This window comes from Carassius carassius, chromosome 11 (assembly GCF_963082965.1).
Source record: "Carassius carassius chromosome 11, fCarCar2.1, whole genome shotgun sequence".
Taxonomy (NCBI): domain Eukaryota; kingdom Metazoa; phylum Chordata; class Actinopteri; order Cypriniformes; family Cyprinidae; genus Carassius; species Carassius carassius.
Genome location: NC_081765.1, coordinates 17106132 through 17119834, shown reverse-complemented (window position 1 = coordinate 17119834; position 13703 = coordinate 17106132). Strand labels below are relative to the sequence as shown.

General features: G+C 38.4%; 2 protein-coding genes across 2 annotated transcripts; one reads left to right on the top strand and one right to left on the bottom strand.

Annotated features, from left to right (window-relative positions):
- Positions 1-1230: 1230 nt before the first annotated feature.
- LOC132152926 (m-AAA protease-interacting protein 1, mitochondrial-like) lies at positions 1231-4077 on the bottom strand. Its single transcript, XM_059561927.1, has 5 exons — positions 3641-4077; positions 2744-2815; positions 2526-2652; positions 2111-2264; positions 1231-1870 (listed from the first exon to the last, which is right to left on the bottom strand). Exons 1-5 carry the CDS (start codon positions 3947-3949, stop codon positions 1792-1794), a joined length of 741 nt encoding a protein of 246 aa, XP_059417910.1. The 5' UTR covers positions 3950-4077; the 3' UTR covers positions 1231-1791.
- A 349-nt stretch (positions 4078-4426) lies between these two features.
- On the top strand, positions 4427-11843 carry LOC132152925 (tRNA wybutosine-synthesizing protein 5). The gene is made up of 8 exons (XM_059561926.1): positions 4427-4560; positions 4637-4791; positions 4872-4941; positions 7463-7507; positions 7662-7799; positions 8263-8350; positions 11194-11310; positions 11477-11843. Exons 1-8 carry the CDS (start codon positions 4480-4482, stop codon positions 11761-11763), a joined length of 981 nt encoding a protein of 326 aa, XP_059417909.1. The 5' UTR covers positions 4427-4479; the 3' UTR covers positions 11764-11843.
- Positions 11844-13703: the final 1860 nt, after the last annotated feature.

Here is a 13703-nt window from a genome sequence, read left to right as displayed (position 1 = left end):
CAGCGCCTGGGTAGACGTCACGACGCAGACAGGAGAGTAGCCAATGGAGAGGCAGAATAGGTTCTGGATTTGGCCAATCAAAATTGATAGTGGGAGGGATTGCAAAAGAACAGTGGGATGGCTCTTTGAGGGGATCCGGATCTTCGCGATCCGTTCCTTTCAAAGAGCCGTTCAAAAGAACGGCTCTTTTGGCTCTTTTTAAATATTTAGTCAGTTTTAAGAAGCCAGCTTGGGGGCATCTCAGTTTATCCTGGAAATAATTACTGGGAGGAAAAATGAGGTGAGATTTGTAGTCAAATAATTAAAACTCAGATATCACACACCAATATCTGAGTTTGAATTATTCTGAAATATTGATTATTACCTCGTTTGTCATGTGTGGACTATATTCCATAGGGTTGCACAAATCCCTCTGCTTAGACAGTGACATCACTATTTTGGATTTACCTTTAGTACAAAGTGTGTGTGTGTGTGTGTAAAGCTACGTTGACTTATGTTATTCATACAATACCTACTCAAATAAACATCAAAAACAAAGCCGGCTGCAATGAATTTCTGTGCAAAACAGCTTTTACTACAAACACTTTCACACAAGAACATTGTTATCACACAAGAACATTTTGATAGAAAACAAAAAATATTTAAAGTAGATAAAATTAGAATAAATAAAATGGAAATGTCTACATACTATTACTACTGTAAACTTTGCAAATAGGACATCAGCCCCTTCAAGTCAATGAACAATAACAAAGTGGGCTGCAATGAACATGCACAACTAATAACTAATAACATAACGCTATAAAGGGTTGGCCTGCGCTGGGTGCGCCCCTCCCCCTATAACTGTTCTGTCTCGCGGAGGAGCTCATTTGTGTGCATCTGTGTGAAATACGCATAGGAAAAAAGAACGACAGAAAGAACGGCTCCCCTCCAGCCGCGACTCGGCTCCCATCGTTCATGTTTATGAGCCGTTCAAAAGAATCGGTTCGTTCGCGAACGTCACAACTCTATCGTGGAATAATTCTCCAATATTTAAAACGTTGAAAGGCGTAAATAGAGAAGAAATTCATGGTCCTTCGTGTCATCTTGAAATCTTATGTTTAAAGCAAGGGAACGTAGTACATGGTATAAATCAGGAATTTGTATTATGCAGTGCACTTTCTTATCCCCAGTATGTGTCTCTCAATATGATGTAAACATAAAACTTGGTGACATAGAAAACCAACTAATGTGATTTTTAATCACAATTTATTCATGTTGTTGTTTTTTTGCACTTAAAATATTTTACATAACATAGAAGACTTGATAAAACCGTTACAGAACTTACTGGTCAGTTCATCAGTCTGTATAAACCTGTTTTTCAGAGTATCCAGGCAGCAGACTTTATGTCTTCAACACTAACGGTGTTAAGATGCCAATGCTCCTGGTTTTTCTTGTATCGTTTTACAGTCCAGTTGTACAGTTTTTGCAATGTGCAGTCAACCTGACCCCAAAACTCATCATACAAAGTTTAAAACAAAACCAGCAACTTTTTTTTTAAAGACCAACCTGATCAATCAGGAGCCAACCATAAATTACAAACATATTAATGTAAAAGTTATTAATGTGAGATCAGTGAGATGCAATATACGGAAGCACACAGGAAGTCAACATTTATATCTTTCTATTGCCAAAGGAGCATTATTTCTTTTTTCCCCAGTGAATTTTGCCTACATGTTTTGGCATGTTGAGCAATATTAAACAAAACAAAAAAGCATGAAAAAAAAAAATCTCTCCTCTTCAAGTTAGACACACTTAGTCAAGAAGTTTTGAGTGCTCTATTCTTGTGATGATCCAGTCTGGAATCACACCTTGGGTAAACTCCCTTTGGAATCTGTCAAAAAAAAAAGGAAAGCATAAATGACAGATATAAAATGTTATACTGATGTTTATGTTATAATTTAGTACAATTATAAGAAAATACTAAGATTTCTAGACATTATCTCAAGGTATTAAAATTTTCTAGTACTCCTAATACAGTAAGTATAGTTAAGTTAAACTGTAATATAAATACAAGAGCCTTTCGATCGAGACTCAACACACGGACAATGAAAACAGTAATCACAATACTCACTCATAATTGGCTGTCAGCAATCTCTTGGTCTCTGGTCTCTCTCCTTCTCCACCAATGACAACCTGGAATATTTTCGCTCCTTCCACACTCTCATCTGGAAGTCTGGCACTCGTCAAGTACCAAAAACGCATCAAAATACTTACATATTTCCTCCCTAAAAGCAATTGTAAAAATTAACAATAATAATAGTCATTCATATTCATTTATGGTCTATGTTAGGCAAAATTCTTTTTTTGAAATAGTAACCTACTGAATGAATTCAATGTGGCTGGTGTAAACAGAAACAGTCTGATAAATAGAATGCAAATATGCTGAATGCAAGTTGCTTATATTTCCTAAATTACACCGCCACAAACAATAATTTAACATATTACCTGGGCGAATATTGCGTGGTATGAAGCATATAGGGTCTCACCGCTATCATCATAGTAAATTCCCACATCTCCTGTTGTTGTGTACATGATCTCATCGGACTCAGCTGACAGCGCCCTCTGGTGGCTCACAGGCAATTGAGCGCATTTTTCCTCAAGTTTCCCTATTAGCTATGGCAGGGAATGTTAGATTAATTACTACATATAATCAATATTTTTAAACAGGTAAATAACAAAGTTATTGGTATCGTCATGTACTTACATCTTTAGCTACTAATCCCTCAAGAGCCTCAAACTGACACTGAGACAGTAATCTTGATACGTGCGAGAAAGCCTGAGAGTAAAAGGATAAGTTTAAGCACTCCGTTTATTGCATTGGATAGGCTTTGCCAGTTAACAAAGTTTATCTGGTCTCTTTGCTTGTTCATACAGGTCACACGAAAAAAAAAAAAAAAAAAACATTCCTAGACTATTTTACAAAGTACACATATACAACCAAAAGTAAGCATAGTAAAAATATGATTTTCAGCTAATAAAATAAATAAATAAAAAAACAACCAAAACATAAATAAAGCAAGCAAGAAAGATATAAATGTGATTTTGTTTACATACACTGCCGTTCAAAAGTTTGATTTATTTGATCATAAATACAGAAAAAAAACTGTAGTATTGTGAAATGTTACAATTTATAAATGGTTTTCTATTTTAATATAATTTCAAATATAATTTATTGCTGTGATCAAAGCTGAATTTTTAGCATCATTACTCCAGTCACAGTGTCATATCAGAAATCATTCTAATAAGCTGATTTAATATCAATACTGGAAACAGTTTTGCTGCTAAATGTTGATGAATACAACGAATAAATATTTTGTAACATTATACTGTTCAAAAGTTTGGGGTCAGTCATTTCTTTATTTCTTTTGAAAAAAAAAAGAATGCCTTTATTCAAGGATGTGATAAAAAGTGAAAATATGGACTTATATTGTTAGAAAATATTTATATTTTAAATAAACACTACAAAAGACATTATAATTCGCCTATAACTATTTCACAGGTGTGTCTTAGCCTGGCCACAATAAAAGGCACTGGACACAGTCATAACTGACATTATTGATTTATTTTCTATCACATAACGCTGTCAGGTTTTGGGATTCACCTGTTTGGCTCCTTCCGTGAACTCCTCAATGCTGAACTCTTTGTCGAAGTAAGCTCGGATGAGGAAGAAGTAGATGCGGGTCCGGAACCAGATGAAGGGGTTCGGGATCCCGACTACCACAACCTTCTGCTTCTGCTCGTGTCTCCTCCGCTCAGAGTCAGAGCTGTACTGACGAGCATCACTCACCGCGGACGCCACGGGGCCAAGGCGTCTGGACTGAGTCGCTAAAAAGGGCTTCGATGTAAGGAACCGAGTCAGAATCGAAACGGGCCTGTTACAGCTGCAGCACCTCAGTAAGGGCAGCGCCATCTTTCTCCCATCGTCTTCAGTGGCCCATCTGTTATTGAAATCCGACTTACAACATACTAAAGAGACAAGAGTTCCACATACATATAACAGATGTTAACACTAAATCAGTATTTTCCATACAACGCAGACTTATTTAAATTCTTAATTAAATGTATACTAGATGTTTTGGATGTGAACAGAATACGTTAAAGACGTGTCTAGTAGCTATGTCCAATTTGTTCACGAATGAGTCGGTTCACTTAAATAAAACAATTGACTGAATTAGTCTGAGGAGTTCTCGAGTCAACAACTCACCTTCTCATTTAAATTATGATTTAAACACACTTCTTAAGACGTAATAAACAACAATATGTCCACATGGCGTTACTTGGATGATTTAGTTCATAGCATTCAGAGACTTGGCTTTTAATTCGGTTCTTTGAAACAAACTGTTTAAAAGAGTCGACTCGCCAAAACCAGTCGAATTTCCTAGCGGAAGGCGGAATGGTTTAGATGGCAGCGAATGGAGAGTGAACTTAAAACTGTCCGAAATGGATTGTCAGGAAAAGCTGGAGGTACCCGTCTACACCGATGTTGACAGAGAGACTTTCTTGGGTGACATCTATCCACTGGTAACTCGTGTATTATATATTAAACAGCCATTTATTGCGGTGTTGTGGGTAAATGAATAACACGTGTGTTACTTAGCGTAAACCAGCGGTTCTAAAGCGCGTGCCCCTGGGGCCGTGTGTTTGCGCGTGGACAGTGAGTTATCTCGCGCAGAAGGGGGGAGACCGAGAGGTCAAAGTGCATGTGTCCCCGGAGCCCAGGATGGACTTTCTGCATAAGAACTTCGTGTACAGGTGTGTGTGTGTGTGATTTAACATGAATCCTTTATACCTGAGCTACAAGAAACTGTGAAAGCATAAATTCTGTATTTCAGGACACTGCCGTTTGACAAGTTGATTCAGAGAGCTGCAGAGGAAAAGCACTCAGATTTCTTCATTAGTGAGGTTAGTTACCTTAGAAAGTACATTTTAAAATATTTTTGTTTCTTCATTTTTGAAGTCTTTTGATTCTGACATTCTATTTGACAAATATTTTGTGACATTTATGCTAAATTAATAAATATAAGTTTGTATCTTTTGAATCTGTAAAATGTATATTTCAAGCATCAATCTAATGAAGCCCCCCCCCCCCATTTAGTTCATTAGTGTTTTTTTTTTCTTCATAATTCAGTGTTTCATCATTAATTACTAATTAGTATTTTTGAGTGATTAACATACACTGAACAAAATTATAGCATCTTCACCTCCAAGATCGTCTGAGACCAGCCACCTGGACAGCTGCTGCAACAATCAGTTTGCATAACCAAAGAATTTCTGCACAAACTGTCAGAAACCGTCTCAGGGAAGCTCATCTGCATGCTCGTTGTCCTCATCAGGGTCTCAACCTGACTGCAGTTCATCGTAACCGACTTGAGTGGGCAAATGCTTACATTTGATGGCGTCTGGCAGTTTGGAGAGGTGTTCTCTTCACGGATGAATCTCGGTTTTCACTGTACAAGGCAGATGGCAGACAGTGTGTATGGTGTCATGTGGGTGAGCGGTTTGCTGATGTCAGCGTTGTGAATCGAGTGGCCCATGGTAGCGGTGGGGTTATGGTATGGGCAGGCGTATGTTATGGACAACGAGCACAGGTGCATTTAATTGATGGCATTTTGAATGCACAGAGATACCGTGACGAGATCCTAAAGGCCCATTGTTGTGCCATTCATCCATTACCATCAATTCATGTTGCAGCATGATAATGCATGGCCCCATGTTGCCAGGATCTGTACACAATTCCTTGAAGCTGGAAACATCCCAGTTCTTGCATGGCCAGCATACTCACCGGACATGTCACCCATGGAGCATGTTTGGGATCCTCTGGATCGGCGTATACGACAGCGTGTTCCAGTTCCTGCTAATATACAGCAACTTCGGACAGCCATTGAAGAGGAGTGGACCAACATTCCACAGGCCACAATCAACATCCTGATCAACTCTATGTGAAGGAGATGTGTTGCACTGGGTGAGGCAAATGATGGTCACACCAGATACTGACTAGTTTTCAGACCCTCCCCGAACCCCCAATACAGTAAAACTGCTCATTTTTGAGTTCCTTTTTATTGAAGTCAGCCTAAGGCACACATGTGCAATAATCATGCTGTCAAGATTCAAGATTTTTATTCGTCACATACACGATTATATAGAGCATATATAACCAGCAGTGAAATGTGAGTAAATCAGCATCTTGATATGCTGCAGCTAGACTTCTGACGGGCACCAAAAAAAGAGAGCACATCACTCTGGTGCTGCGTTTTGTTCATTGGTTACCAGTCAAGTTTAGGATTGATTTCAAGATTTTACTGGTTATTTTCAAAGCTTTACATAATTTGTCTCCAAACTATAATTCCAATCTTATAGAGCCCTACATTTCAGTTAGGTCTTTAAGATCGTCGAATCAACTGTTGCTAGTTACTCCTCAGTCCAAAAAGAAGTCAAAAGGTGATCGTGCTTTCTCAGTAGCAGGCCCTAAACTGTGGAACAATCTCCCTCTTTATATTCGACAAGCTCCATCAGTGAAGGTCTTTAGGTCTAAGCTGAAGACTTGTCTTTTTAGCTTGGCTTTTTAAGTAGTTCTTGTTTAATTCTGTACTTGTAAATTTGTATGACTACTTTGTTTTTATTTTACACTGTGAAGCACTTTGGACAACGAAGTTGTGTATAAATGTGCTATACAAATAAATTGAAGTTGAAGTTGATATGCCACACCTGTGAGGTGGATGAATTATCTCAGCAAAGGAGAAGTGCTCACTAACACAGATTTAGACAGTTTTGTGAACCATATTTGAGAGAAATAGGCCTCTTGTGTACATAGAAAAAGTCTTAGATCTTTGAGTTCAGCTTATGAAAAATGGCTGCAAAAACAAAACTGTTGTTTAAAATTTAGTTCAGTATAGATCAATGGTTCCCAACCTTTTCCAACTCGCGGCCCACACAACCATACATTTCTGTGGTCCATAATACGCAAAAAAAATTTCGTCAGTAACTGAAGGCTATAAAGGGTTATTTCAGAAAGCTCTTGGATTTCATCAAAATTATCTTAATTTGTGTTCTGACGATGATCAAAGGTCTTACAGGTTTGGAATGACATGAGGGTGATAAATTAATGACAGAATTTTCATTTTTGGGTGCACTATCCCTTTAACAGATAAACATGGAGGGTAAATGGTTATCAGAGGACCTTATAAAAAATATATACAGATGCTTCTTCATTTACAAATAAGGATACATTTTCAGGAATGCCTGAAGTGAGTTAAAGAGAATATAGTAAAGTTAAAGAACATATAGTAGTGACTACCTAGCGCTAGTCTTCACGTGTGTGATTGGATCTGTGTTGCTTAAATTAATTTTTAAACTGAGGGCACTTTCCAGGCATGTAAACACATATGTGGGCCAAACTGCTGATAGATCTTCTTGTTCCCAACAGGATGAAAGCTACTACTTGCGCTCACTTGGAGAGGATGTTCGTAAGGTAGCATTTATATTACATTTAGTAATGAATATCGTACCTGTTTGGGAATTTGGAGTTTAACTTGAATATAGGCTGCAATGTGTCAGCCTATTCACTGTAGAATGCCTGGATTATATATTTCACATATATTTATACGGATTCCTTTGCCTTTCAGGAACCAGCCGATTTAAGGAAGCAGTTCCCTGAGCTGGCAGAGGATTTCCATATACCCCAGTTCTTTGAGGCAGAGCAGTTTTTCTCCAGTGTCTTTCGCATCAGTTCCCCTGGTCTGCAGCTGTGGACACACTACGATGTGAGTTATCCATGCCAAAAGGTGACACTGATCAAAGTTTTTTTTTTTTTTTTTTTTTTGCAGACAAGCAAATGAAATGTTGATTACTTGAATGAGTTTGTTAAGGGAATGTCTCTTTACACAAAGTATGAATATCCAAGCTTGTTAACTGGTTTTTGTTTACACTAACTCTGCACATCACTGCTCAGTTTACCCATAACACAAATAGAAACAGTCACTGTAAAAAAAAATGTTTTAACATGTTTGAAAAGAGGTTCTTCTCTTCACTTATGCTGCATGTATTTGTAGAACAGTAGTGCACCCTCTAATCGGTATTTAAAGTATGTAACAGGGGAACCCACTCCATCTTTCTACCCAGGCATCCTTGGTCAAAAAAGGTTGAAGACCTCTAATTGATATATAACCGGAATGCCACATCATGTTTTTTTTTTTTAAACACTCTTATTTTAATGTTTACCATCAGATAATGGACAACCTTCTCGCTCAAGTTACAGGAAGAAAGCGTGTTGTTCTGTACAGCCCTAAAGACGCCCTTTATCTGTACCTCACAGGTAGTACTTAACAAAATTAATATCATATATATATATATATATATATATATATATATGACCCTGGACCACAAAACCAGTCTTAAGTGTCTTTTTTTTTTTTCTTTTTTTTTAAGATTTATACATCATCTGAAAGCTTATGGAAGCATATGAGTAGCAATATTCAATTTGGAATGTAATATGCAAAATGACAATGCAATATGTAAAATGGCAATGCATTTCTGTATTTACATTTACATTTTCCAATACATTTGTGCAACGTTTGGTGCAAAATTAAAGTGAAAATTAAATTACATATTCATTTGCCATTTCATACACCAGTTTTAATATGTAAAATGAAAGCTAATTTTAACGCTTTATAAGATGCAAAATTAAAATGAAAATGTATTACAGAAATGATTAGATATGTATTACATGTTCAAGCAAAAACTGTGGCAAAATTATCATTTAAATGCTTTTTTTCTTAAATGCATTAACACTCACAGTCAAGACACTTACGATTGCATTTTCATTCAGTGTCCCGCAATGAATGTAGCAAAATTCAATGTGCACATTGAAAATGCATTCCGAGCCGATCACTTGTCCGCCCCCCCCCGCCATGTCAATAACTGCGTGAACAAGGCGGGGCTTGCAGAAGGTCAAGAGACTAAATACTCAAGAAGAGGATTCAAGTAAGAGAACATGGACAAGACTGTTGGTCCATGTACGTTTTAATCATTTCAGTTTATGGCTTTAATATTTCATTCGCACTGGTGGGCGGAGCTGAAACGCTGCTTTCATCTGATTGGTCGAATCGCTCCACCTTCAACTCGGTTTTTTCATTCTTTCAGGCAAATTAAGAGTCGGTGCGAGTGAAGCACTGTATTGTCTGAAACCACCGCTCACTGTTAATTAGCATAATATTTGAATCAGATGTAGCTGAGCACATAATTCGTGCTGCTGAGACCTGCAAATTATTTCTAGGTTGTAGTATTGTATGAATATTGTCCCACTGATAAATACAGTGCAAATAGTTCTGTCTCTTTGGAAAAAAAGTGAAGTAGAAATAAAAATCAATAATAGACTGAACAGTTCCATGTCTGTAACATTTATCACTCTCATCTTTTAAGTCGTAAGGCACTAGGTATGTGTGTCTGACATTAATAAATTATTGTAAAAATTAATATTGTTACATTTCTGAAATAAAAATAGTAAAATTAGCTCTATGCTGCTCAGTGCTCCTGTAGCCTACCCCAGAGCGCCCTCTCGCGGCTCTAGACGGTAACAGTATTATTATTATTATTTATTATGAGAGTAATTGACACAGACTAGAACTTTAATGTTTCACCAAATTCAGCTCAGATCTTCAGACTCGTCTGACTCGTGTTGCTGAATAACTGGCCAGACTTACTTTCCCAAAAAATCCTATTTAATTTTATTTCATAAATTTAACTATATTTATTTCCACTTCACTGTTATCCAAGGAGACAGAACTATTTGCACTGTTTTTATCAGTGGGACAATATTTATACAATACTACAACCTAGAAATAATTTAACGGGGTCTCTTGCAAGTCGCAGCAGCAAGAATTATGTGGCCAGCATCATCGGATTCAAATATTATGCTAATTAATAGTGAGCGGTGGTTTCAGACATTACAGTGCTTCACTCGCACTGACTCTTATTCTGCCTGAAAGAATGGAAAGACCGAGTTGAAGGTGGAGCGATTCGACCAATCAGATGAAAGGAGCGTTTCAGCTCCGCCCACCAGTGCGAATGAAATATTGAAGCCATAAACCGAAATGATCAAAATGTACACGGACGAACGGTCTTGTCCATGTTCTCTCACTTGAATCCTCTTCTTGAGATTTGAGTCTCTGACCTTCTGCAAGCCCCGCCTTGTTCACGCAGTGATTGACATGGCGCGAGGGGGCGGAGACGTGATCGGCTCTGAATGCATTTTCAATGTGCACATTGAATTTTGCTACATTCATTGCGGGACATTGAATGAAAAATGCAATCGTAAGTGTCTTGACTGTGAGTGTTAATGCATTTAAGAAAAATAGCATTTAAATTATAATTTTGCCACAGTTTTTGTTTGAACATGTTATACATATCTAATCATTTCTGTAATAGATTTTCATTTTAATTTTGCAACTTAAAATTTAAAAAAAAAGCGTTAAAATTAGTATTCATTTTACATATTAAAACTGGTGTATGAAATGCCAAATGAAAATTATGTAATTTAATTTTCATTTTGCACCAAACGTTGCACACATGTATTGGAAAATGTAAATGTAAATACAGAAATGCATTGCCATTTTACATATTGCATTGTCATTTTGCATATTACATTGCAAATTGAATATCGCTACCCATATGCTTCCATAAAAGCTGAATAAATAAGCTTTCCATTTATGCATTGTTTATTATTGTTTACAATCTGACAATATTTGGCCGAGATCAAAATCTAAATACTGAGGAAAATCGCTTTTAAAGTTGTCCAAATGAAGATCTTAGCAATGTATATTACTAATCAAAAACTAAGTTTTGATATATTTACGGTAGGAAATTTACAAAAATATTTTCATGGAGCATGATCTTTACTTAATATCCTAATGATTTTTTTTTCATAAAAGAAAAATCTATAATTTTGACCCATTCAATGTTATTTTGGCTATTGCTAAAAATATACCCCGGCGACTTAAGACTGGTTTTGTGGTCCCAGGGTCACATTTACATATATATAATTTGTATATCTATATACACATAACACATACATAATAGTAAACAAAGTGTGTGATAATGTTTGAACTAAATGTTAGTTTAATTCACTGTAACTTAAATTGTGACAAAATGATTTTTTAGGGGATAAGTCTGAAGTTTTGGACATTGACACTCCTGATCTGCAGCTTTATCCTGAGTTTGTGAAAGCGAGTCGCTACGAGTGTATTCTGGAACCAGGAGACCTGCTCTTCATTCCAGGTATTCTATTCTTTAAACCAGACCAACAAGTTATACATAATTACAGCACCATTACAGAATTCTATTTTTAACATTGTGAACTACACATACATCTAAATGTGCTCAAATCCTGAAGTAGAGCTGAATTGCATTCAGAAATATACTTCTTTTATTTGTATTTCCTCAGCTCTTTGGTTTCACAATACTCTGTCTCTCCAGTTTGGAGTTGGTGTCAACATATTCTGGAGGCATCTACCACTTGAAAGTTATGATAAGAAAGATCCATATGGAAATAAAGACCCAGTAGCAGCCACTCGAGCCCTGCAGTCTCTGGAGAGGGCTTTAGGCATCTTGGAAGAGCTGCCACCTGATTATCGGGATTTCTATGCTCGTCGCATGGTGCTGCGGATTCAAAGCCGGGCCTACCTTAGACAACCTATGAATGCTGTCCAAGCAAATTTAGACAAAGCATAGTTCGCACACTGTTTAAACTGGAATGGAGCTATGGAGCCTAAGAATGACAATAAACAAATTTTAGTTCCTTTTCAAAGAAATCTGATAGATGAGTCGAAGACTCTTCTTGCAATATGAGATGTGACAAATGCTTTTGTCATTCAAGGGAATTTTGTACAAGTAATTGATTTCTTAGTGTAGAAATCAAAATAACTGCTTTGGCAAACATGTTTTTATTAAATGAATATATTAATATACTGCTGGTTTAAAAGCTTGGTCTCAACTCGTCGTCATTGGATTCTTATCACAGACTGTGATGACGTGCCATTTGAAAAAAAGAAATTACTTCATTGATTCATTCTACCTACTTAATTGCCTATTTACTCTGATGATTCAGGTATGACACAACCGCTGTGTTGTCTGATCTGAGCAGCACATGACGGCCGATCAGCAGATTCGAGAAATACTGGAGAGCCAGAAAAAAACCAACAGTAATTCCAACCTGTTTATGTGCCAACTCCCTTGACAAACAGCTCCCCAGTTGGTCAAAGACGCATCCGTCGTGACAGTCTCTCGGGAAGCGCAAATCCCCAGCCGAACTCCGGTCAGGAGAATTCGGTTGACATACATAGTTTTTGCGACATCACACACCGGCGTGTCACCGGAATCGTCCGATGCAGAGACAACGGTGTGAAACATTCCATGCGTAAGCCCAGGCTGTTAAATGATTCAGCACAAGATCCCCATGAGAGTGTGCTTGAGTCTGCGATTGCGCTAACACCAGCCAATCACCTAAAATAGTTCAAACACGAACGCCCTGGGGCCGCAACGGGGCCAGAAATCCATCCATGCACTTTGAGAAGTACTGATACGCTTTGCCCTCTAAAGCGAATCTGAGGAACTTCCTGAGTCTCCTGATGATCATCAAAATCTTGAATTTCCTCGGCCTGAGTGCAAGATTCAGATGGTGTAAAACCAGAATTGGTCGTAATCCGGCGTTTTTTTTTTATTTTACCACAAAATAACGGCTGTAAAAACCCTGCCTCCATCTGAGAGGGGTGTACTTCCTCTATAGCCCCTTTGCTCAGCAGAGTTGACATCTCCTGTCGCAGCACCACTATTTCCATCGGTTTCGCCACCGTGGAAAGAATTCTGCGGAAAGGAGGCGGGCCTTATTGAAACTGAATGGTGTATCCGTGACAAATCATGCGTAACACCCATAGAGAATTGTCGGGCAAGCGTTCACACACGGCCCGAGACCATACTAGCGGTCTCAATTTCCGCTTCCTGCAACGCTGTCATACATGTTAAAATGTCCGGGCACGAAAAGCTTGTGGCGTTCGTGCACAGGGGAAGTGTATGCATAAGAGCCGTTGCGTCTCGTTGTGTATAATCCTGAAACGTGTCCACGGCAGGAATTAGGCCAACAGATTGAACATCGGGCTCTGCCGCTAGCGAAAAGCGGCGGCTGTGCGAGCCATCATAAATGGGTCGTCTGTGCAGGACCCTTGAATCGCCCCTCGAATTCTGAAAGCTGGATTGCGCAGAGTGTCTGAGGGAACGTTTGGCATTACAGCTCAATCCAATGCTGCTCGAAGCACTGTTTGCTGCGAGGAAGACAATGTAGAGTGTGGGGACTGCAGTGAGAGGGTTAGATGTGCATTAGCAATCCAACAGCACTCTCTGGTGGAGGGCAGAGTCCCTGGCAAACATTAAGGAAAACGCATGCGTCAAACTCGCTGCGTTTCGTTGTGTATAATCCTGAAGCGTATCCACGGCAGGATTTAATCCAACAAGATAAACATCGGGCCATGCCGCTAGCGAGAACGCGGCAGCTGTGTGAGCCGTCATACACTGGCCATCTTTGCCAGCCTCCGCGCCGTCCCTCAAACTCTGAAGGCTGGATTGTGCAGAGTGTCTGAGGGGGCGCGCGAATGAGAGCTCAGTTCAATGACGCTCGA